Source organism: Daphnia pulicaria, chromosome 1 (genome assembly GCF_021234035.1).
Source record: "Daphnia pulicaria isolate SC F1-1A chromosome 1, SC_F0-13Bv2, whole genome shotgun sequence".
Taxonomy (NCBI): domain Eukaryota; kingdom Metazoa; phylum Arthropoda; class Branchiopoda; order Diplostraca; family Daphniidae; genus Daphnia; species Daphnia pulicaria.
In genome coordinates this window covers 8,545,404-8,566,615 of record NC_060913.1, presented here as the reverse complement: position 1 = coordinate 8,566,615, position 21,212 = coordinate 8,545,404, and the positions used below count along the sequence as shown (strand labels likewise).

General features: G+C 38.1%; 2 protein-coding genes and 1 long non-coding RNA gene across 12 annotated transcripts in view; 1 reads left to right on the top strand and 2 right to left on the bottom strand.

The window, feature by feature from the left end:
• Positions 1 to 11,855, bottom strand: part of LOC124344997 (verrucotoxin subunit beta-like) — a 493,626-nt gene extending 481,771 nt beyond the window's left edge. The window contains exons 1-5 of one of the 8 annotated variants that reach the window (XM_046798269.1): positions 11,706 to 11,855; positions 11,226 to 11,350; positions 3,619 to 5,739; positions 3,252 to 3,507; positions 3,052 to 3,153 (exon numbers count right to left, since the gene is read on the bottom strand). In XM_046798269.1, coding sequence (XP_046654225.1) covers positions 3,269 to 3,507; positions 3,619 to 5,739; positions 11,226 to 11,331 — 2,466 coding nt within the window. In that variant the 5' untranslated portion in view covers positions 11,332 to 11,350; positions 11,706 to 11,855 and the 3' untranslated portion in view covers positions 3,052 to 3,153; positions 3,252 to 3,268. Of the gene's footprint in view, positions 1 to 3,051; positions 3,154 to 3,251; positions 5,740 to 5,996; positions 6,201 to 6,513; positions 6,659 to 11,225; positions 11,351 to 11,705 lie in introns of those variants that run through there. The other 7 variants (XM_046798270.1, XM_046798272.1, XM_046798271.1 and 4 more) reach the window with 7 other exon arrangements.
• LOC124350384 lies at positions 342 to 20,528 on the top strand. Of its 3 annotated transcripts, XR_006920877.1 has the most exons (10): positions 342 to 446; positions 631 to 677; positions 792 to 1,021; positions 1,401 to 1,461; positions 1,759 to 1,881; positions 12,976 to 13,076; positions 19,682 to 19,800; positions 19,977 to 20,114; positions 20,190 to 20,358; positions 20,413 to 20,528. It is a non-coding gene; the product is annotated as an uncharacterized LOC124350384 (long non-coding RNA). The 3 variants fall into 3 exon arrangements; XR_006920891.1 differs by lacking the exons at positions 342 to 446; positions 631 to 677; positions 792 to 1,021; ... (1 more) ...; positions 1,759 to 1,881; positions 12,976 to 13,076 and adding exons at positions 18,696 to 19,218; positions 19,501 to 19,532; XR_006920884.1 differs by lacking the exons at positions 342 to 446; positions 631 to 677; positions 792 to 1,021; ... (1 more) ...; positions 1,759 to 1,881; positions 12,976 to 13,076 and adding an exon at positions 19,236 to 19,532.
• On the bottom strand, positions 17,354 to 18,551 carry LOC124348847. The gene is made up of 4 exons (XM_046799190.1): positions 18,186 to 18,551; positions 17,942 to 18,101; positions 17,708 to 17,868; positions 17,354 to 17,629 (listed from the first exon to the last, which is right to left on the bottom strand). The coding sequence occupies exons 1-4, from the start codon at positions 18,417 to 18,419 to the stop codon at positions 17,375 to 17,377; spliced, it is 810 nt and encodes a 269-aa protein (XP_046655146.1). The 5' UTR covers positions 18,420 to 18,551; the 3' UTR covers positions 17,354 to 17,374.
• Positions 20,529 to 21,212: the final 684 nt, after the last annotated feature.

The window sequence follows — 21,212 nt, the reverse complement described above, 5'->3', positions numbered from 1 at the left end:
AATATCTACAATCGGAAAGTTGTATAACGGAATTACGTGAAACAAATCACTGATTCGTAAATTCGTAAATTTCACATCACGTGACTCCAATAGCAGACGCTATTCATTGAAGCATTTTTCAAGCTTTGGATAACATTGAAATACATCTCAATTAATATTGTTTCTTACTAAAGGAAAAAATTGCTAGATTTTTTTTGTGTGTTTTTGCAGTTTTTTGAAAATCATTCGGATTGGGATGCTGTTTAGTAATTAATAAGTTTTTGCCCGCGTAAACGCAGTACGCAGCAGACCGAGGCACCGAGCAGACGTTCCTTCAGTAATCAGTATCAGTATGATCACGACACACGACGAGTTGACGGTACCATTATCGGCAATTGTTTTCCACTTTTCCCGCTTTTAATTGCGTTGTTATTTGTTAAGCTTTCAAAAGTTCAGTTCAACTTGAAGTAAGTTTAAGATAATTCAATCTGCTGCTGTTTTTTTACACAGAAACTGCAAAATGACAAAATAGCGTCATCGTCAATACGTTCAGAAGAATGTAATCACCTCGTGTTCGAAAGCTCATTTTCCAAGTTATGTACATGTTACAGTTGTTACATCTATTCTCTATTATCTATTATCTATTGACAGTGAACGTAAAATGCTTGCCAGCAGTTTTTCACTATGCAACAAGAAAGGTAAACCTCTACAATACTGTCAGTAGTTCAGAATTTTCCTCTGAGTGCATTTGATTTTAAACTTTCTCGACAAATTCCCATTATAGAATTCTTTGAACACCTAATGATTTCTAGGATGATGAATGGTTGGAGTTTGTTGTCAAGTTTTCATCAAGTCCAACTCATTTACTCAAGAGGACAAGTTTATAGCACTAGAACTTATGCTATGTTAATGGATTACATTTCTCCTTTATCCGTAGACATTCTGTTCATCCGAGTGAGTTGGGACTGCAGTGCTGGAGAGACACTCTTGTTCGTCGTTACCTCCCAGCTGAATGCGAACCTCTTCAGGTCTATAAATTTAGGTTTGATAGGCATATGTACAACCTGGACTTTTTCACTTATTTTCAAACACTGCTCTTTTGTGTTTGAGTTTGATTTTACACCATAGGATTGGAGCACCAAGTATACCCATAGTTTTGTCCAGCAGAATTTCTCAACTTCTTAGCAACCTTTTTCCACTTCTTCCCTTTTTGCCTTCTCTTTCGTCCTTGTGTACATTCATGTGAGTGTGAATGTATTCACGAGGACGTCACTTATTCCTCAGTTAAATTCCCCACCTCTGATCCCATCTTTAATTGAAGCATCTGTAACGGGAATTGTCCATTTAACCCAAGTCACTGCACTGCTTTTGCTACTGGGCTATAATAACTAATAAAGTTTTATTTATCTTGGAATTCGCAGGCGACAATCCACCGGGAACGGGTGGAGTGAGCACGACGTGAGAACCTTCTTCTTGTCTCGAGTGAGTCCTTTTTTTCAAACTTGTTCTTTTGTTTCATGTGTGGGCTCATTCAGTTAACTCCCCAAAAGCTTTAATGGTGGAATACTTAAAAATGTGTTCTGTCTCCGCAAGACCATCATCTCATTTAAGTACCCCTAGATTTTATTACTCTTTTTTTAATTTTAAAAGATTGGCGCAAGGATTTCTCGAAACTTTTCCCATTTTTAAAAATTATGCGAATACTTCTATAGGTACTAGAACTTTGAACATAAATGGAGAGTAAATAACTGAAGGTGTTTTGAATTTATTATTTCTCAGTGTCAGTCTGATCATCCGTTGAAAATTCATCGTCGACAACACACCTGGCCGCCGGATGGACAGTGGGCTGAGCGCCTGAGCGGGCAACCTTCAAACTACGTCACTACGAAACAGCTGAGACAAGTAAGAGCGTTTTGATTTGCTGTTTCATTTCATTCAGTTGCCACTATAAGTTTGGTATGAAATGGGATTTTAGTCGGGTGTTACTTTAATCTTGAGCCAACTTGACCAGTTCACAAAATTCGTTCTGATTAAGATAAAAAAAATAGAGCTAGACTACGTCCGTTGACAAAACAAAATGTTTTCAACACATTTCAATTTGAGTTGCACCAACTGCACTCGGAGATAGGACGGTTGATAGATCGACTAAACTACTAAAAGATTGGAATCTACACTACTTAGTAGTACAGTCTGCAGTCCCAATCTCATCATGTCCTGTAAATGGTCTATTCACGTTCCACGGATTGTCAAGGTTGCCGTGACATTCCATTTTTCATAGCGGGAAGGAAAGGCTTATTACTTAAAGAAGAAGAACAATGCGTTCGAATCCAATATTAGAATGATATATTTGATTTCTTTTTCTCCAAAACGTTCCAGAAGGAAGGAAAGAATGCGTGGTCCTCATTTCTTTCCAAGTCCTAATTTCGTTCCCAATCGTTTTGGCGTTTTTGTCGATTTTATTTGAAACTAAAAGTTCGACAAGGGTTTTTTAATTGTTTTTGGGTTGAAAACGGCACATGCAATGAAGGGCGTTCCACCTTGATTGTTTTTTTTTTCCAGTTGACGTTAATTTTGTTCTCAATCAACATTTGAACAATTTCCGTTATACATTTTCGGTCTGATAACATTCACACATTAAAATGAGGTCGTTGTCTTTGCGGTTTAATTCCATTTAATTCCCAATTAAAAATCAAATAATGTCGATTAAATTATCGTTTTGATAACACTAACATAATAATGTGAGAGGGGTCGATCCGTGATTGGTCGTGCAGTTGACGTCGATACCTCGATCAAGAATTAGTTGAATAATTCCAATCAAATTATCTATCTTGTAAGGTCCGCACACGAAATGCCGGGCATTCCGTCCGTCTTTTTAATTGCATTTGACGTTGATATTTTGATCGAGTAACAGCTGAACGATGTCGATCAAATTTTCTTTGTTGAAATTTCGTCACATTCTATACGTCGTGATTTTGTATTTGACGTCAATATTTTTCCCAATTTTGAATCGGACAATGTCGATCAAATTGTTTTATCTTTTTATATAATAGACATAATAATACAAGGAGGGGAACCGGTAGAAAGCTTGTATTTAATTTAAAAACGAACTAATAAAATTATTGTTTAATGTATTAAAAGCAGCAAAACATCCTGTTGGTGAACAGTCCAAGGATTCTAAAAAAAAAATTGTAGGCCTATAAATTATTCGACTTTTTGACACAAGACGAACGAAGTATTTTATGTACAGGTCAAATGAAAAAACTTGTATGTACCAAAAGAAATTATGCGCCTATGAATCCAACATTTGAAGAATATTTGCGATCTCCTCTTCTTTAAAACGCTTTAAAAGGAAAGAACGTGCAGTCCCAATTTCACTTCCAGTCGTCTTAACTTTTTTGTCGATTTTGTGCAGAACTAATATCGAAACGAGGTCAACCAAATTTGTTTTAGGCGCATAACGACACACCAAATGAAGAGCATTCCAACCGTTGTTGGTTTTGCAGTTGACGTCGATATTTTTCTCAATTAACAATCGGACAATGTTAATTACATTTTCTTTGTCGTAATGTCGACACACGAAATGGAGGGCATTCCACCCGCCGTTGTCCTTACAATTGACGTCGATATTCTTCTCAATTAGGAGTCGGATAATGCCAAGAAGATTTTCTTTTTTGTAAAATTGGCAGAGTAGAGTTAGAGCGTTGTCTCCGTCGTTTATCCTACAGTTGACGTCGATATTTTTCCCAATTAACAATCGGACAATGTCAATCAAATTTTCTTTGTCGTAATTTCGACACAAGATAAGGAGGGCATTCCACCCGTTGTTGTTTTTGCAGTTGACGTCAATATTCTTCTCAATAAACAATCGGACAATGTCAATCAAATTTTCTTTGTCGTAATTTCGACACAAGATAAGGAGGGCATTCCACCCGTCGTTTTGTTTGCAGTGGACGTCGATATTCTTCTCAATTAACGATCGGACAATGTCAATCAAATTTTCTTTGTCGTAATTTCGACACAAGATAAGGAGGGCATTCCACCCGTCGTTTTGTTTGCAGTGGACGTCGATATTTTTCTCAATTAACGATCGGACAATGTCGATCAAATTGTCTTTCTTGTAATATCGACATAAGGCAAGAAAAGGAATTGCATTCCATGTTTCATCGATTTCCTCTTCAACTAACAGGCGTATGACGTCGACAATTCTTTCCTTTGGATAATGTTGGCACGCAGTCAGAACTGCATCCCACCCCAAAATCCTTTTCTGTTTGTGGTGAAAAATTATGGAAAATTGATTCGCGCACGTTTCGTTGTATTCGTCGGGTGCTGCAATGACAAAAGTGAATTTCTCGTCTTTGGATTTGGCGTTCACTAATTTAACAAAGAGGTCAATCTCCTTCTGGATCCGTTCAATGACAGAACTATTTTCATACCAGAGAACTAAATTTAAATTAATAGTTGGTAAGGAAATTTCATTAAAATAATTCGTCCCGAGCGTTTGATTGAGCAGTTCTAACAAAGGTTCTGAGAGAGCCAACGGTGAGAATGAAAATTCGAAACCAAAATCAACTGGAAATTTGGTCATTTGTTGTTGTAGTGTTCTCGCAGAAGGGAAGAAAAGAACTTTGCTCTGATTTCCTAATTTATTTTTAGCTTCATCTTGAAATCTTCGGATAATACAAAGTTCCTTGTGTTTTTGATCCAGCCATCGGTCAAGGCGATTGAAGTTGAACGGGAATTGTTCGTTAGTGATTCGACTCGTCAGCTGTCGAAAAGAATCCGCTGCTGAGTCCTGGCCGCTACGAATGCCGACGACCATTTCCCCCAATTTTCTTTTCAGTTCGGCAATGAAAGATGCGAGGCATCGCTGGAACAATTGGAGCTTCTTTTGAAGTGGATTTAACTTTTTGACCAGCGGGTCTTCAAGCATAAAACGAAGTTCATCTTCCACTTCGCCGTAGTTTTCCATGATCCCAACGCATTGCGACGCCAACGTAAGGCTAATTTCGTATCGAAGTGCCGGAGCATCTTGGGCATCTTGCATCAAGACCAACGGGTAGAGCCAAACAGAAATAGGCACACCTAGGGGTTGATTTCCATTTGCAGGGTCTTTGGCCATCCAATCGGATGAAAATTGTAAAAACTTTTTGGCGAACTCGATGGCTTCTTTGTAAGTTGTTGGGCGATCCACGTTACTGGGCAGTTCGAAGTTACCTTGAAAATGACATTCGATGTTATTCTCGTTCTCTCGATTGTTGTCTGCCTGATTGCCTCCAACATTTGCGTTCCCTTTCAGAAATTTGGTAAATTGTTCGGCACCCAATTTCAGCTGTCCGTTGACTTCTTGCTCGTCTTCTGTTTCGTTTCGTTTTTTGGTGAAGGTGAACGTGGCTTCCGCACCGTACTGGATTTGTGTAACGATGTGAGTTGCAGTACCAATTCTTCCACTTCTTTGAATCTGAGGATAACGCATATTGCTCTCGTCTAATTGTTCCATTAGTAATTCCTTGACTGCGGTGCGACGCTGAAGTGTCAAGTGAACACTCGATTCACGACTTGTGCTTTTCTTTTTGTTGAGATAATTTGCCGATCCGCCGAGTTCAATCTGGCCACACAAGATGCTGACTTGTAGTGACCCATTGAACTTTAATTCTTGGAATTTGTCGGTGAGTTTATCTGACGCAATAATTGAAAATTCTGTGTAGGCGTTCCCGGTGGATTTTACGTTTTTCAAATCACTTCCATTCCAGAAAGTAAAGCCTGATGAAACAATCAAAAACAAAAAATAACGTCACAAAAGATTATTTTAGACGAGCCATTAAAAAATTAATGATTCGACTTTTTGTTAATTTCGATGGGATTCAAAATTTTACTAATTTAATTGATTTCATTTTTTAAAAGAAGAAACAAAAAAACAAATTTCATATTAATTGTAATTCGTTGAATTGAATGAAGTGTGTCAAACGATAAAACAGTCAAGCTCAACTATAACAAGTGTGTTCTAATGTTTTGCTTACCGGGAATGGTTTCATCTCTGACGGCATCGTAAACGGTACCCAAACTGAAATGTCGCCCAAGAGCGGGCATTGAAAACGTTTTTCTACTTATATCGCTGTTCGACATTTCATTGGATATTTGAGCCCTGAAAACGTAAGAAAAGATAGGCTACTTTAGTGAAGTTAATACTAAAAATTAGAAATAGTAGGCCAATGTGACGTATTTAAAACCGTACTTAAATGACACTTGATTGACTTTTAACACGTTATTTCTCTTTGATCGGTGTTTCTCATACATATACTAGCACTAAATCAAATAATTACGTAATGTAATAACGGGAAAATGGAAACGTAGAGTTTTTCTAGTTTTCTACCTATGGAGAATGCACGCACCTATAAAAATAGGTGATCTAATGATTCTTATCACAAGGGTCGTATATTTGAAGTTATCACAAACATAGATAAAGAGTCTTATATTCAGCTTATGCTTGCAACGTCAAAATCATGACTTTTTAAATCATTAAAAAAAATAAAAAACCTGTGTCACTGCTGACAAGTGTAAATCTCGAGGAGTGAATTCGGAAATTTTTGCCGGGCCACCAGTATTCTTGTTTGCGTTTAATATTTAACAAATAAAAGGATACGTATGTAACACCTCGCGCGTACATTAGAACTGCACAATTCTTTCCTGCTATGGTTGATATTCAACTATGCAGTGTGGTGCAGATAAGCAATAACGTTCAAAGTCGTCTCACACGTTCATAGTGATAAGAAGCAAAAGTACGATAATAATTCAGTCTCCATAGAAATAATCGAAACTGCTTTCCTCTTTCTATTGCCGCAATAATTGAACTTGTTCCTGTAACTTCTGTCAACAATTTTTTATTCAAATTGAATTGTCACAATTAACAGGAATTGTCCGATCAACCCATGTCGCTGCACTAGTTTTGCCAGTGCGATAATAACTAATACATTTTTATTCATCGTGGATGTTTCACAGGTGACAATCCACCGGGAAAGGGTGGAGTGAACACGTCATGAGCACCTTCTTCTTGTCGGCGGGTGAGAGTTGTTTCAAATTTGTTCTTTTGCTTTATTTTTGGGCTCAAAAATTTTTATACCCGTAAGATTTTATGTTGAAATCATTTAGTACCTGCATTATTACGTTTTTGTTTTTTATTTTGAAAAATTGGCGCGAATATTTTTCCCAAAGTTTTCCCATTTTTAAAAATCATGTGAACACAAATGGAGAGTAAAAAACTGAAGGCGTTTTTAAATTTTTATTTTTCACAGTCTTGATCATCCATTGACATCGTCGACAACAAACCCGTAGCGCGGATGGACAATGGGCGCAGCGGGCGCAATCTTCAAACTATGAAACAGCTGAGACAAGAATCAAGTAAGAGCAGTTAAATTTGCCTTTTCATTCAGTTGCCCCTATAACAGGTTGATTTGGAGTAGGATTTCAGTTGGGTTTTATACTTAATTCATGAGCCAGTTTATCCAGCTGTAAACAGTAAGCTTTGCCCGCCGTTAAAACAGAAAAAAAATTGCAGTTTAAGTTGCATCAATTCGCACTCGGAGATAGTAGGACGAAAGATAGATTGCGAATTGAATCTACGCCACATCGTATAGGAAAATTTGCAATCCCGTCGCAGTGTGCCTATGTCAGTGGTCCATCACGTTCCACGGATCATCAAGGGTTTCTGACGAGATATTTCATCGTCAAAGACAGGCGGTCCTTGAAGAAGAACTATGCGTTGGAATCAAACATTTATTAAATGACATCTTTGATTTATTCTTCTCCGAAACGTCCCAGAAGGAAGGATCGCGTAGTCCCAATTTCGTTCCCAATCGTTTTGGCGTTTTTGTCGATTTTATTTCTAACTAAAAATTCGACAAAGTTTTTTTTAATGGTTTTTTTGGTTGAAAACGGCACACTCAATGAAGGGCGTTCCACCCTTGATTGTTTTTTTCCAGTTGACGTCAATTTTGTTCTCAATCAACATTTGAACATTTTCGGCCTGATAAAATTCACACATTAAAATGAGGTCGTTGTCTTTGCGGTTTAATTCCATTTCATTCCCAATTAAAAATCAAATAATGTCGATTAAATTATCGTTTTGATAACACTTGACAGTATAATGTGAGAGCGATCGATCCGTGATTGACTGATTGGTCGTGCAGTTGACGTCGATACCTCGATCAAGAATTAGTTGAATAATTCCAATCAAATTATCTTTCTTGTATTTGTAAGGTCCGCACACGAAATGCCGGGCATTCCGTCCGTCTTTGTTATTGCATTTGACGTTGATATTTTGATCGAGTGACAACCGAACGATGTCGATCAAATTTTCTTTGTTCTAATTTCGTCACATTCCATGCGTCGTGATTTTGTAGTTGACGTCAATATTTTTTATATTTCCCATTTATGAATTGGACAATGTCGATCAAATTGTTTATCTTGTAATAAGACTTAAGACAAGGGGGGGAAACGGTAGAAAGCTTGCATAATTTAATTGAAAAACGAACTAATAGAATTATTTTTTAATGTAGTAAAAGCAGTGAAACATCCTGTTGGTGAACAGTCTAGTCCAAGGGAATGCATTCTAAAAAAAAATTAAAAATTGTATAAATTATTCGAATTTTTGACACAAGACGAACGAAGTATTTTTTGTACAGGTCAAATGAAAAAACTTGTATGTACCAAAAGAAATGATGAGCCTATGAATCCAACATTTGAAGAATATTTGCGACCTCGTCTTCTTTAAAACGATTTAAAAGGAAGGAACGTGCAGTCCCACCTCCAGTCGTCTTTACTTTTTTGTCGATTTTGTGTCGAACTAATATCGAAACGAGGTCAACCAAATTTGTTTTAGGCATATATAGGCACATACAGACGAAATGGAGGGCATTCCATCTGGCGTTGTTTTTGCAGTTGACGTCGATATTCTTCTCAATTAAGAATCGGACAATGTCAATCAAATTGTCTTTCTTGTAATGTTGGCAGAGTAGAGTTAGCGCGTTGTCTCCGTCGTTAGTTTTGCAATTGACGTCGATATTTTTCCCAATTAACAATCGGACAATGTCAATCAAATTTTCGTTCTTGTAACCCCAACACACCAAATGGAGGGCATTCCATCCGTTGTTGATTTTGCAGTTGACGTCGATTTTCGCCTCAATTAAGAATCGGACAATGTCAATCAAATTGTCTTTGTCGTAATATCGACACACCAAATGAAGAGCATTCCATCCGTCGTCTTGTTTGCAGTTAACGTCGATGTTTTTCCAAATTAACAATCGGACAATGTCAATCAAATTGTCTTTCTTGTAATATAGACATAAGGCAATGAGAGGAAATGGATTCAATTCTTCTGGGATTTCCTCTTCAACTGAAAGGCGTATGACGTCGATAATTCTTTCCTTTGGATAATGTTGACACGCAATTAGAACTGCATCCCACCCAAAACTCCTATTCTGTTTGTGGTGAAAAATTATAGAAAAATCATTTGCGCAAATTTCGTTATATTCGTCGGGTGCTGTCATAGCGAAAGTGAATTTCTCGTCGTTGGAGTTTTCGTTGACTAATTCGGCAAAGATGGTGATTTCTTTCTCAATCCTTTTACAGATGGAACTGTTCTCACACCAGAGCACATCATTTAAATTATTCGTCTCTGTAGAAATTTCATTTAAAATGTCCGTGTCGAGTGTTTGAGTCAGCAGTTCCAAAAATAGTTCAGGCAGAGCTAAGTAGGAAAATGAAAATTCGAAACCAAAATCAACTGAAAATTTGGACATTTGTTGTTGCAGCGTTCTCGCGGAAGGGAAGAAATTAACTTTGCTCTGCTGATTTCCTAATTTATTTTTAGCTTCATCTTGAAATCTTCGGATAATACAAAGTTCCTTGTGTTTTTTAAGCAGCCATTGATTGAGGCGATTGGAATTGAACGGGAATTGTTCGTTAGTGATTCGAGTCGTCAGATGTCGAAAAGAATCCGCTGCTGAGTCCTGGCCGCTGCGAATGCCGACGACTATTTCTCCCAATTTTCTTTTCAGTTCGGCAATGAAAGATGTGAGGCATCGCTGGAACAGCTGTAGCTTCTTATGAAGTGGACATAGCTTTTTTAATAGGGGATCTTCAAGCATTAGAACAAGTTCATCTTCCACTTGACTGTAGTTTTCCATGATCCCAACGCATTGCGACGCAAACGTAAGGCTAATTTCGTATCGAAGTGCCGGAGCTCCTTGGACATATTGCATCAACACCAACGGGTAGAGCCAAACTTTAATTGGCACGCCAAGCGACTTCTTTTTATTTGCAGGGTCTTTGGCCATCCAATCGGATGAAAATTGCAAAAACTTTTTGGCGAATTCGATGGCTTCTTTGTAAGTTGTTGGGCGATCCACGTTACTGGGCAGTTCGAAATCGCCTTGAAAGTGACACTCGATGTTATTCTCGTTCTCTCGATTGCTATCTGCCTGATTATCTCCGACATTTGCGTTCCCTTCAAGAAATTTTTTAAATTTTTCGGCACCTAATTTCAGCTCTCCGTTGACTTCTTGCTTATCTTCTGTTTCGCTTAGTTTTTTGGTGAAGGTGAACGTGGCTACAGCGCCGTACTGGACTTGCGTAACGATATGAGTTGCGTAGGCGATTTTAATCTGAGGGTAACCTAAATTACTCTCACCTAATTGTTCCATTAGTAATTCCTTGACTGCGGTGCGACGCTGAAGTGTCAAGTGAACACTTGATTCACGACTTGTGCTTTTCTTTTTGTTGAGATAATTTGCCGATCCGCCGAGTTCAATCTGGCCACACAAGATGCTGACTTGTAGTGACCCATTGAACTTTAATTCTTGGAATTTGTCAGCGAATTTATCTGACGCAATAATCGAAAATTCTGTGTAAGCGTTCCCGGTGGATTTTACGTTTTTCAAATCACTTCCATTCCAGAAAGTAAAGCCTGGTTTAAAAAAAAATAGATTTACAAAGGACTGAGTTAATTCTTCAAAAATACGTCCTAAGAGATAATTCTTGTATATTGCGAGCCATTAAAAAATTTAAACGATTCGACATTTGTTAATTTCGATCGGATTAAAAATTTTACTAATTAAATTGATTTTATTTTTAAGAGGAAACAAAACAACAAAAGTACATACAGTATTATTTGTAATTCGTTGAATTGAATGAAGTCTATTAAACGATGAAACTGTCAAGCTCAAGTGGATGGGTTCTTTAGTTTTGCTTACCGGGAATGGTTTTATCTCTGACTGCATCGTAAACGGTACCCAAACTGAAATGTCGCCCAAGAGCGGGCATTTCGAACGTTTGTCTACTTATGTCACTGCTCGACATTTCATTGGATATTTTATCCCTAAAAACCAAAGAAAAGATAGGCTACATTCGTGAAGTTAATATTGCAAAATAGAAATAGTAGGTTAATGTGACGTTTTTAAAACAGGCCTTAATAATGTTTGACACGTTATGCCTCTCTGATTGGTGTGTCTCAAATATACTAGCACTAAATCAAATAATTACGTAATGAAATAACGGGAAAATGGGAATTTTTTAAAGTTTTCAACCTATGGGGATATCTCATAAAATAGATGATCTAATGATTCTTATCATAAGGGTCGTATGTATGAAGTTTCCACAAATATATAGATAAAGAGTCTTATATTCTATGCTTGCAACGTACAATCATGACTTGAAATCATTAAAATAAAAACCTGTGTCACTGCTGACAAAGTGTAGCCTAAATCTTGAGGAGTGAACTTGGAAATTGTTGCTTGGCCACCAGAATTCTTATTTGCGTTTAATAATTAACAAATAAAAGGATACGTATGTAACGCCTCACGCGTCCACTTGAACTGAACAAATCTTTCCCGCTATGGTCGGAATTCAACTATGCAGTGTGTGGTGAAGATAAGCAATGACGTTCATAGTGATAAGAAGCAAAAGTACGATAATAATTCAGTCTCCATAGAAATAATCGAAACTGCTTTCCTCTTTCTATTGCCGCAATAATTGAACTTGTTCCTGTAACTTCAGTCATCGATGTTTTATTCAAATTGAATTGTCATACAATTGTAACTTGAATTTGATAGCGGATGGTAAACGGGACACCTTCGTGCATTAGTCCGAGTGAGTGGAGCCAAAACAGTTATAGGTACGCCGAGTGGCTCGTTTCCGGTATAAAGGACTTTGCATATGGAATCGGATAGAATTTCAGTGAAATTTCTAGCAAATCGATTCGATCGCAACTTGAAATGTCTGCTCGATGCAGACATTTTCAACAGCTTTTCAGTTACATCACCGGACATTTTTGCGTTGTAATATCCTTAAAACATAATTGAAATCAAATAATCAATTAACTGATCATCAGTGGTCGGTGCTTTGGTATATTTCTGTTTACAAACTGATTAATCACCTTACAAGCGCTAACCAAACAATTTAAAGCAACGATCTTTTTAAGGGATGGAGTGCTGCACAGAATGACTTATGAAAGGGTTCCCTACTCAGTTTTATGCTTCCTACGTTAAAAGTTTGTTGCGCAATTCCCAGTATTGCTGTTGCATCACCCATTTTCACGGAGGATGACGTGATGACGTCATTCTGGAGTTTTGGAGAGAGATGGCGCAGCATTCACTGTGTTTTGTCGTCTGCTGTCCTCTTTGCATTTTGTAAGATTAGATTAGGTTCTCTGAATTCGGTAATATTCTTCAGACAAACTTTCAAAAGAAAATTAGTAAATTACTAAAACAAAAAGATTATCAGTAAGTAACTGAACTTGACTTTATTTTCCAATTATCTTAATAGCCTGTTGATATAAAAACTGTCTGATTGTTACACTTGATCAATGCACACATCAATTACTGAAATAACTTTACATGTTAGCTTTGTCTGTGAAATGTTTGATTAGAAGTGTCGCTCAAAATTCAGATTTACTTTGTTTTCTAAATTTCAGATTTCTCTTTCTTTTTATGGTATTCTTTTCAGGCTGTATTGAACAGTGACATCCAGCAGGGCTGAACAAAATTTCCGTCCCCATCACATTATTTCCTGAAATGAATACTGAGCATCTGACACCCCGACCCCAGGTAGGAAAACACATTAAATCTTTGAGCATTTTGTGATCCATCATTTCGTCAGTTGAATGGATGTAAATTGATTTACCATGAATGAGATGTGTGTTATAGGATAAGGGTGGAGATAAGGACAGTTCTTTTTACTCTATTGGTGAAAATTGCTAGTGAAGTCGAAACCTACTTGTTTGTTACACTTCTTTGTTCTGTCAACACAATTAGGAACAAGATGCTCTTCGTAGAATTGTTTATTTGTTATACTCAAATGTTGACATCAAAAAGTGGTTGGCGTGTGGTTTCCTCTTTTTTCCTGCATCACCACTCAGTTTCAGGGAGATTTTTAGCTCTGAAACTTTTATTCTAAATATTAACAAGCGATCTCCCACTCAACCGGACCGAAATGGTGGGGGTACTTTTCGGATCGTAATCCGGAAAAGAACTTTACAAATCCGGACTAGGTCTAATCTGTTCAGAATCGCAAGGCGATTCCAACGGAATTAAGTCCGGATTTTTATCTTTTCCCGTTCACGAGATAATCACGGTTGAAAATCGTGAAATATCACGAAAACCCAAAGTCTCCCCGTCCGACTACATCGCTTTTAGCCGTATATTCGGCTTGAAAAAAAAAATAATTAATACAAAATGTAGCCCTTTCATCCCTCTTTCAGAATCCAAAAGGATTTTTTATAATTCTTTGAGATGTTTGAGATATCACGATTTTCGTGATACCCCCATTTCGACACATTTTTCAGGCATTTCATTCGGCGTTGCCGATTGCCGTATATGTGCTTTTCGCCCCCTTTCCTGTCCACTCCTTCGCTTTTTCCCTGTTTCCTATGTATCAAGGCCTTGTATATCGATACAGATGGGACTTGATACATAGGAAACAATGGAAAAAGCGAAGGAGTGGGGGCGAAGTCACATATACGGCAATCGGCAACGCCGAATGAAATGCCTGAAAAATGTGTCGAAATGGGGGTATCACGAAAATCGTGATATCTCAAACATCTCAAAGAATTATAAAAAATCCTTTTGGATTCTGAAAGAGGGATGAAAGGGCTACATTTTGTATTAATTATTTTTTTTTTCAAGCCGAATATACGGCTAAAAGCGATGTAGTCGGACGGGGAGACTTTGGGTTTTCGTGATATTTCACGATTTTCAACCGTGATTATCTCGTGAACGGGAAAAGATAAAAATCCGGACTTAATTCCGTTGGAATCGCCTTGCGATTCTGAACAGATTAGACCTAGTCCGGATTTGTAAAGTTCTTTTCCGGATTACGATCCGAAAAGTACCCCCACCATTTCGGTCCGGTTGAGTGGGAGATCGCTTGTTAAATGATCAGAAGTTTTTGAAACATCATCAATCTTTATCTGCTAGCGAATTCGAGTTTTTATCTATTTGCCAATGCTATTTGTGTAATCCCCCCTTTTTTGTGACGTTGAAAAAGGAAGAGCTTTGCTTTTCAACATTGCAGTGGAAATGGTAAGGATTTTGTACAGTTTTTGATGAAAAGTCGTTCAGCAATTTGCAAGCAGTTCGTTGGGAGTAGGATCGACTATCTCTTCGATTAGACCATTTTGACTTTTTTCTCCATTCGTACTCACGTAATCGAAGCTGAAAAGTGACTCAATATATTCGCAAGTCACTTTTGCTATTTGGGAAAAAGTTGGCCTCTCTTTTGGATCCATTAACCAACAATTTGTCATCATTTCGCCAAAGAAATTTGGTGAATATTCTGGTTTTTCCATTCGGTGTCCTTTTTGAATTTCCTTTACAAGTGCCCACCCATTCTTTAGTTCTGTTATATTAGTTGGAATTAATTAACGACAGTCATTTCAGGCCTGTTTAGTTTTTCAATATCTTACCTGGGTATGGAACTTGTCCGAGGGAAAAGATTTCCCACAAGGCAATCCCGTAGGACCAGACATCCGATTGGCTGGAAAAGATTTTATCCGTCAGGGACTCGATGGCCATCCACTTGACTGGTAACAACTCCTGACATTCAATCGTAAAATTAGTGTTAATCATAGTACATCGTTAGATAATAACTTCATTACTTCTCCCTCATTCTCGAATTCGTAATCCTTCATTTGCCTGGCCATTCCGAAATCGGCCACTTTGACGACTCCGTGATCGGCCAAAAGAACATTGCGGGCGGCCAAGTCGCCGTGCAGAACCTGCAAGGGGACGGGGCATTTTTATTAAATTTTTGCACTAAATAGCCGATTGTGTCTACCACCTTTTTGCCGGCCAAGAATTCCATGCCTCGAGCAATTTGGTATGACCAGGAAATTAATTCGGCCGTTTTAATTGATTCATTCAGAGTTGCGTCAGAATCTTTTCCGTAGTAGCAGGTCTGATCTGGTTCGTTTATTTTGGTAGCATGCGCTGTGGCTCGTGAGCATAGTAAATGAAAGCGTTTATTTATTAAGCATTTAATTCGTTCATAAATCATTTCTGCGTTTACTCACTTTTAAATTCTAAAACTTCTTTGTCAAATTCCATTGCGCAGGACGGAGGATGTTTTGTTAAATCATTTGCCACCTGTCGACTAATAAAAATTAAAAGATTCAAATAATTCCTATATGCTACCGAACGCCGACTCTTATATGACTTTGTTACTTTGCTGGTGTGATGTCGACATCTCCCGTTTCGTTCTCAGGCAACATATTACCTATTGCGTTTAGCTCGTTGATGAATTTGTTCCGGTTTTTAATTAAAAAAGATTTTAAATTGCCAAAAGGACAAAACTCGATTATGATGAAAATTTCTTCTACAAATAGAAGAACAAAATTAATTTATTTTGGGCGTCTTTTTCATTCCGTCCGATTTCACCTTTGATGTTGGTTTTGGTGCAGGCGCCCATTAAATTGACGATATTTAAGTGTGGCCCTAAATAATTTAAGATTTTTAATTCTCTTACGAGAGCGTCCAGTGCGTTAGGAGATTTGGCCGTTGGTTTGATCATTTTAACGGCCACTGTTGTCACTGTTTCTTCAGAGCCTTTGATGCCCACGGCCTCGGCTCTGACGACTCGACCAAAACAACCGGATCCCAATTCTCGACCTTTGAATTGAATTCATTCACATTTGCTTCATTGTTTAAAATTAGAATCAAATATCGAACAACAACCGACCGAGTCTGAGTCTTGTCCTTGGAAACTCCCATTTCCTATCGTAAGGTAGAAATTGTGTTTGGTATTCCATCGGCACGTCAGGATCGATTCTACTCAGATCTCCAATCAGCATTTTGGCAAGGTCTCTTTCCGCCTTTTTCTTAAAATCATTTTGAATTGAAGGCAGGTAGTACTTCGTATAAAAGAAAATACTATTGCTAATACTTTATCGAGGTAAAATTTGACGCCGATTCCTATTCCAACCGCAAGTAACCCGATTAAAATTGCAGTCACGGTCTTAGTAAAAATTTCTTCAGCGAATGTGACACTGACGACGAAGTTCCGCTGTCTGGCCTCTCCTCTGCTGTTATTCCAACGGCATTCGTAGATTCCCATATCCTTAACTTCTTTTACTATCGCAACAGATGCGGTTTCGTTCTCGTAGACGCTATTGAAGTACAGCTTGTCATCCTATAAATATTGGACTAATTGAAATTTCAATATAGCAAAGAGGAAATGAATATAGATTTCACCTTGAACCACTGAATAGGAACATCTCGCGATAATCGATTGCAGGTCAAATTTTGAGCGATTCCTTTCTCCAGTGTCAGGGTATTAAACACTGGCTCGTTGTTGATTTCTGTGAAATGTAAATTGATTTATTTAATCTACCGTTGCTTTGTCTTTTTATAATTATACCTTTGATGGTGAAAGAAGTTTCCCTTTCGATCAAGTCGTTAACACATTTGAATTTCGTGTAGGGCGTTTTTAGGCTCACGCTATGCAACTTCAGTTGACTCTTGTAGAAGTAAAGATCGTCCCATTTTCTTTCCAATTTGATTGAAATATCTGATGCCGCGATCGATATGAATAATAGCAGGTAGAACGCAATCTTTACTCTTTGACAAAATGTGGTTGAACCTGCGTGTGGTTGCTTGCGTAATATTTCTGGGAACGTCTGCAATGTCGCCTTCCCTTTTGTCCGTTTGAATTTTAGTTGGTGGTAAAAGTCCTTGTCGTAATAGAACCATGTCGGTGGATAGTCGATCAAAGAGTAGAAACTGCCACAAATTAAAGTGACGTTGGATCCTTCCACTGGGTCGCCAGGTGCTCCCACTCTCTCCAATTCCAGTCCTAATTATTGTCATTGTCGATTCAATTACAAATGGGCGTTAAAGGAATAAAACGAAATTCAATTGCCTGCCAAAATTACAGGGACGCGGTTGACGTCAGTAAAGTTGAGTTCATCCAGTGGAAATAACCAGCTCAGAAGTTCTAGATTTTTCTCTTCGTGTTTTATGTAGACGCTTTTCCCGTTGGCAAAGGGTAAATAACCAGCAACGTAATAAATGGACGAGTCCCAGGGAGTTGGATTTCTCAACGTCAGTCCCTTTCTAGGATCATACGACCATCTCGAATGTTCAGTTCTCGCTGAGGAATTAAATACCTTGTAAACAGAAGAATTTGCAAATAGTAATTGATTTTCTTTTCACCCGAATTTTGAAGTGTTTTAATAATACAGTACCTTGGAGAATTCATTTTGAGGTTCCGCTCCTATTTCCATCGTTTGCCTAAAAACTGAAATGCTGACGTTGGGATGGGTGGTGATGAACGGGATGAGGAATGATCCCGTCGTCGTGAATGAATTAAATATGTTAACTGTCATCAAAACAAGATCTTTGTGGGCTGAATGCGAATTACAAGCGTGGATGATAAGGGTCATAATAATAGTTTATTTCAATGTAATAAAATAATTAACTGGAAACGTAAACGAATCGGTTTCGTTTCTCCCGTTCCGTAAATGCTCCCGCACAAGTGTAAAGTCCCGTGTCGGTGGGTCTGGTGTACTTGAGAGTCATCGTTGAGGTGAGGTGCGTCTTATTCCTGGAAACTTTGACGCTAAAGCGTAATTCCCATCCCTGGAAATCAGAAAAGATAAAAGTCACTTGAATTGAAATAGATACAAATTTAGTGTTTTGCTATTGCCTTAATTATTTTATTACCACTAGAAGCCCGTGTAATTCGGGGGTTGTCCATCTGAGTTCAAAAATGTCATCCAAAAAGGAGGATTTACTTTGAATGCAATCGAGTGTTAGGGTTGAGCCGGCTGCAATCACTTGTTCGTCCTTTTCGACTTCGGGAAATATTTTCCGTTCATCAGTTTGGACGATGTGATTGGTCAGCAGCAGGGAGAATACAAGTCCCAGCAGCTCCTGTTTCTTTGAAATGAGAAACATTTTCAAGTTTGAAATTCCAGCCACACGTCCAAACACCAACAGCACTAACAGATTTCGAACATCCAACTGTTTGGTTTTGAACGAATTAAGAAACTGTGAATTTTATTGCGTAGTCTATGGACAATAATCAGCTCATGAAGTTTCACACGTCTGTTTGACACGCACCACAATTTTGTTCTCGTTTTAGTTCCGTCTGTTTGCCGGTTCTTCATTTCCGGTGGTTATAACTTTTGACATTTCTCGCAGCTTTCCTTTGCGGACTTGTTTATCATCAAATGTATTCCTGGCGACTAGCGGAAAACGGATGTGTGTGGTTTAGCCGGGTTTAGCAACCTGCATGAAAATATTTTGTATGACAAGAGAAAAACTTGGTGCCGGTATAAAGAAATAAGCCATTTGGTTTCGTTTAGCAATCTTGAAAAAAAATTCGTGCCACGTAAAAATCATCTCAACATTTTGCATGGGAAAGAGAAAACTCTTGAAGTTTGCGGATGGTTATTATTACGTCACATGAGCTATGTTATTTTTGCAAGGCGGTCCTGGTTGAAGAACAACAGATAGCAATGCACTATTTATTTTTTTATTTTTTATTTTGCTAGTAAAAAAAGAGATTTTAAATTTTGAATTTTTTTTACGATTAGCCGATTACCTTTTTCCACCTTTTACATATTTATGCAACATGGCAACCTTTCCCCCTCCTCCAGATTTTTTAATTTATTCAAAATGGTCGCCGTCTTCTGTGTAGTGATGGTTGGTGTGATTGTTGTCTGTTAATCTTATCATAGTTCTCATCATATTAGTAATTTATTTCTTTTTCGTGGTTATTATCTTTGTTAGGGTAGTTGCCTATCTGGTTTTCTGTTGTACCGTAAACAAATTTGGTCAAATGGCTGCAGAGTTTCCCTTTCCCCTTCAATAAGATTAAAAGAACCTATTGATTTATGCTTGATCTTTTAAGTTGGCTTTGATAAACTTAAAACAAAAAATGTGGGTTAACTTTGAGTCATATGAAGGTAGACACCTCTCTGAAAAAACACATTAGAATTGCTTCGAATGATAGTTGATTAATCTTCTCTTTCAGGTGAATGTAAATGTGGGTTTCACCAACACCAGGTAAGAAACAGATTAAAACATGTAAAGCAATAGGTTATCAACAGAAAATTGATCACGACATTGGTTGTTGATTTAGATTCTTTTTTTCTGCAATGAGTTGCACTTCTCACTGGTTAACTGTTTTGTCAATTACTGTGATTACTTCCTAGGTGTGTTGTTTTGAGTTCAAAGGCGAGATATGCAGAGATCTTTAATCCAGATGCTATATCAGTAATGATGACCTTCACATTAAAGTCATGGAAAATGAACCGTCAATGCTTTACAGCAGGTAAACATTTAAATGGATTTATTCTGTGGTATGCTGTTATGTTGATGTTAACATAACGTGGGAGGAATAGTCTTGGTGCTGTTGTGGCTGCTGTTCCGGGTGAGATCCATCTGCAGTAGTAGAGTAATTGCAGTTGAGCTGAGGAGGACTAAGAACCTCCTTTTGAAAATTGGCAGCAACCCATTCGGATTGAGGGGTCGATACTGTTGGTGATTGTGGAGGTGTAGACTCAGACGTCGAGTAGTTGATTGACTCCAGGCATGGGACGACTGTAGGATCGAAAAAGAATCCAGTAGGAATCGGAAGCACTTGAGGTGAGACGGAAGAATCTGAAAATTGGTAAAAGTCACATTAGTAAATCAATCTCATAATTCTTTTTAATCCAATAGAAACTTATACCTTGTCGACGTTGACGAAAAACGTAAGGCGATGATCGACGATGTTGGCGATTTGTTTCACGAGTTGATGTCGCGGCTCGTGATGATCCAAGTTGACGGTCACGTCGACGGCGATTCTGAAACCACCACTAATGTAATCAAGAGCAGATATGAATTTCAGGTAATTAGTTTAAAAGGTAAAATGAAAAATGCTGTGCCATAATTGATTTCTCAGAGACGCCAATCAACTGGGCGATGCGGCGACGACCTTCTCGATTGGGAAACGAATCCCTGGCGAACTCTGCGTCCAGTAACTCCAACTGGACCTCGTCGTAAAAGTGGCGCTGGCGGGAAGATTTTGCAGTGGAATCAACTGGATAGCAATCTGAAGGTAAAAAATTCACATTTAAAACTTTATTTTAGACTAAAAATTTAAAAAAGGATAAAGAATAGTCAAGTGGAAATTACCGTAACTAGCCATAGTTAACAGTCCCAGTAAACACTCAAGCACGTAGAAAACGTTAATTAAAAAACTAGCAAACAGACACAAACAACAGAAATCTGACCTGTGAGGAAGTAGTGAGATGTGAAGTAGACAGAATCCAATGGCGGAATGCGGAATTCCAACTTTTGGGGTTTATATTTACGAAGAAAATATTTTTTTTCGACGATGTGACCTTCTTTTCCATTGGCCGGAAAAATAGAAAATCCTGGCAAACACTTCCTGCCGCCCCATCCGCGCGTGCCAGGATTATCTTTCTCTTTTAAACTGCGGCGGCGGAGGATTAGGGGATAATGACTGAAGCTAGCTTGGATTATGTAATGGTTGAGTATAGAGCGGGAGAGTGTTTGACCAGATGATCCTTTTCCTAAATTCAATAATCCACGATGGATTATCTCGTCGGAATCCCTCAGTCATACGGCTCCCTTGTAAATGGATTTCACTTCCATTGGCATCATTTTGATGTTTTATTTATTTTTCCTAACCAAGTCTCGCCAAGTCCGTTACTTCCCATTACATCAAGGAGTTTTCAT

Excerpts from the sequence above, each read along its gene's own strand:
- LOC124348847 (XM_046799190.1), bottom strand. The coding sequence starts at position 18,419 with ATGTTTCTCATTTCAAAGAAACAGGAGCTGCTGGGACTTGTATTCTCC. Across the intron at positions 18,102-18,185 it reads AATTACACGGGCTTCTAGTG|GGATGGGAATTACGCTTTAG; the intron begins GTAATAAAATAA and ends TCTGATTTCCAG. Across the intron at positions 17,869-17,941 it reads CCGATTCGTTTACGTTTCCA|CCCACAAAGATCTTGTTTTG; the intron begins GTTAATTATTTT and ends ATTCGCATTCAG.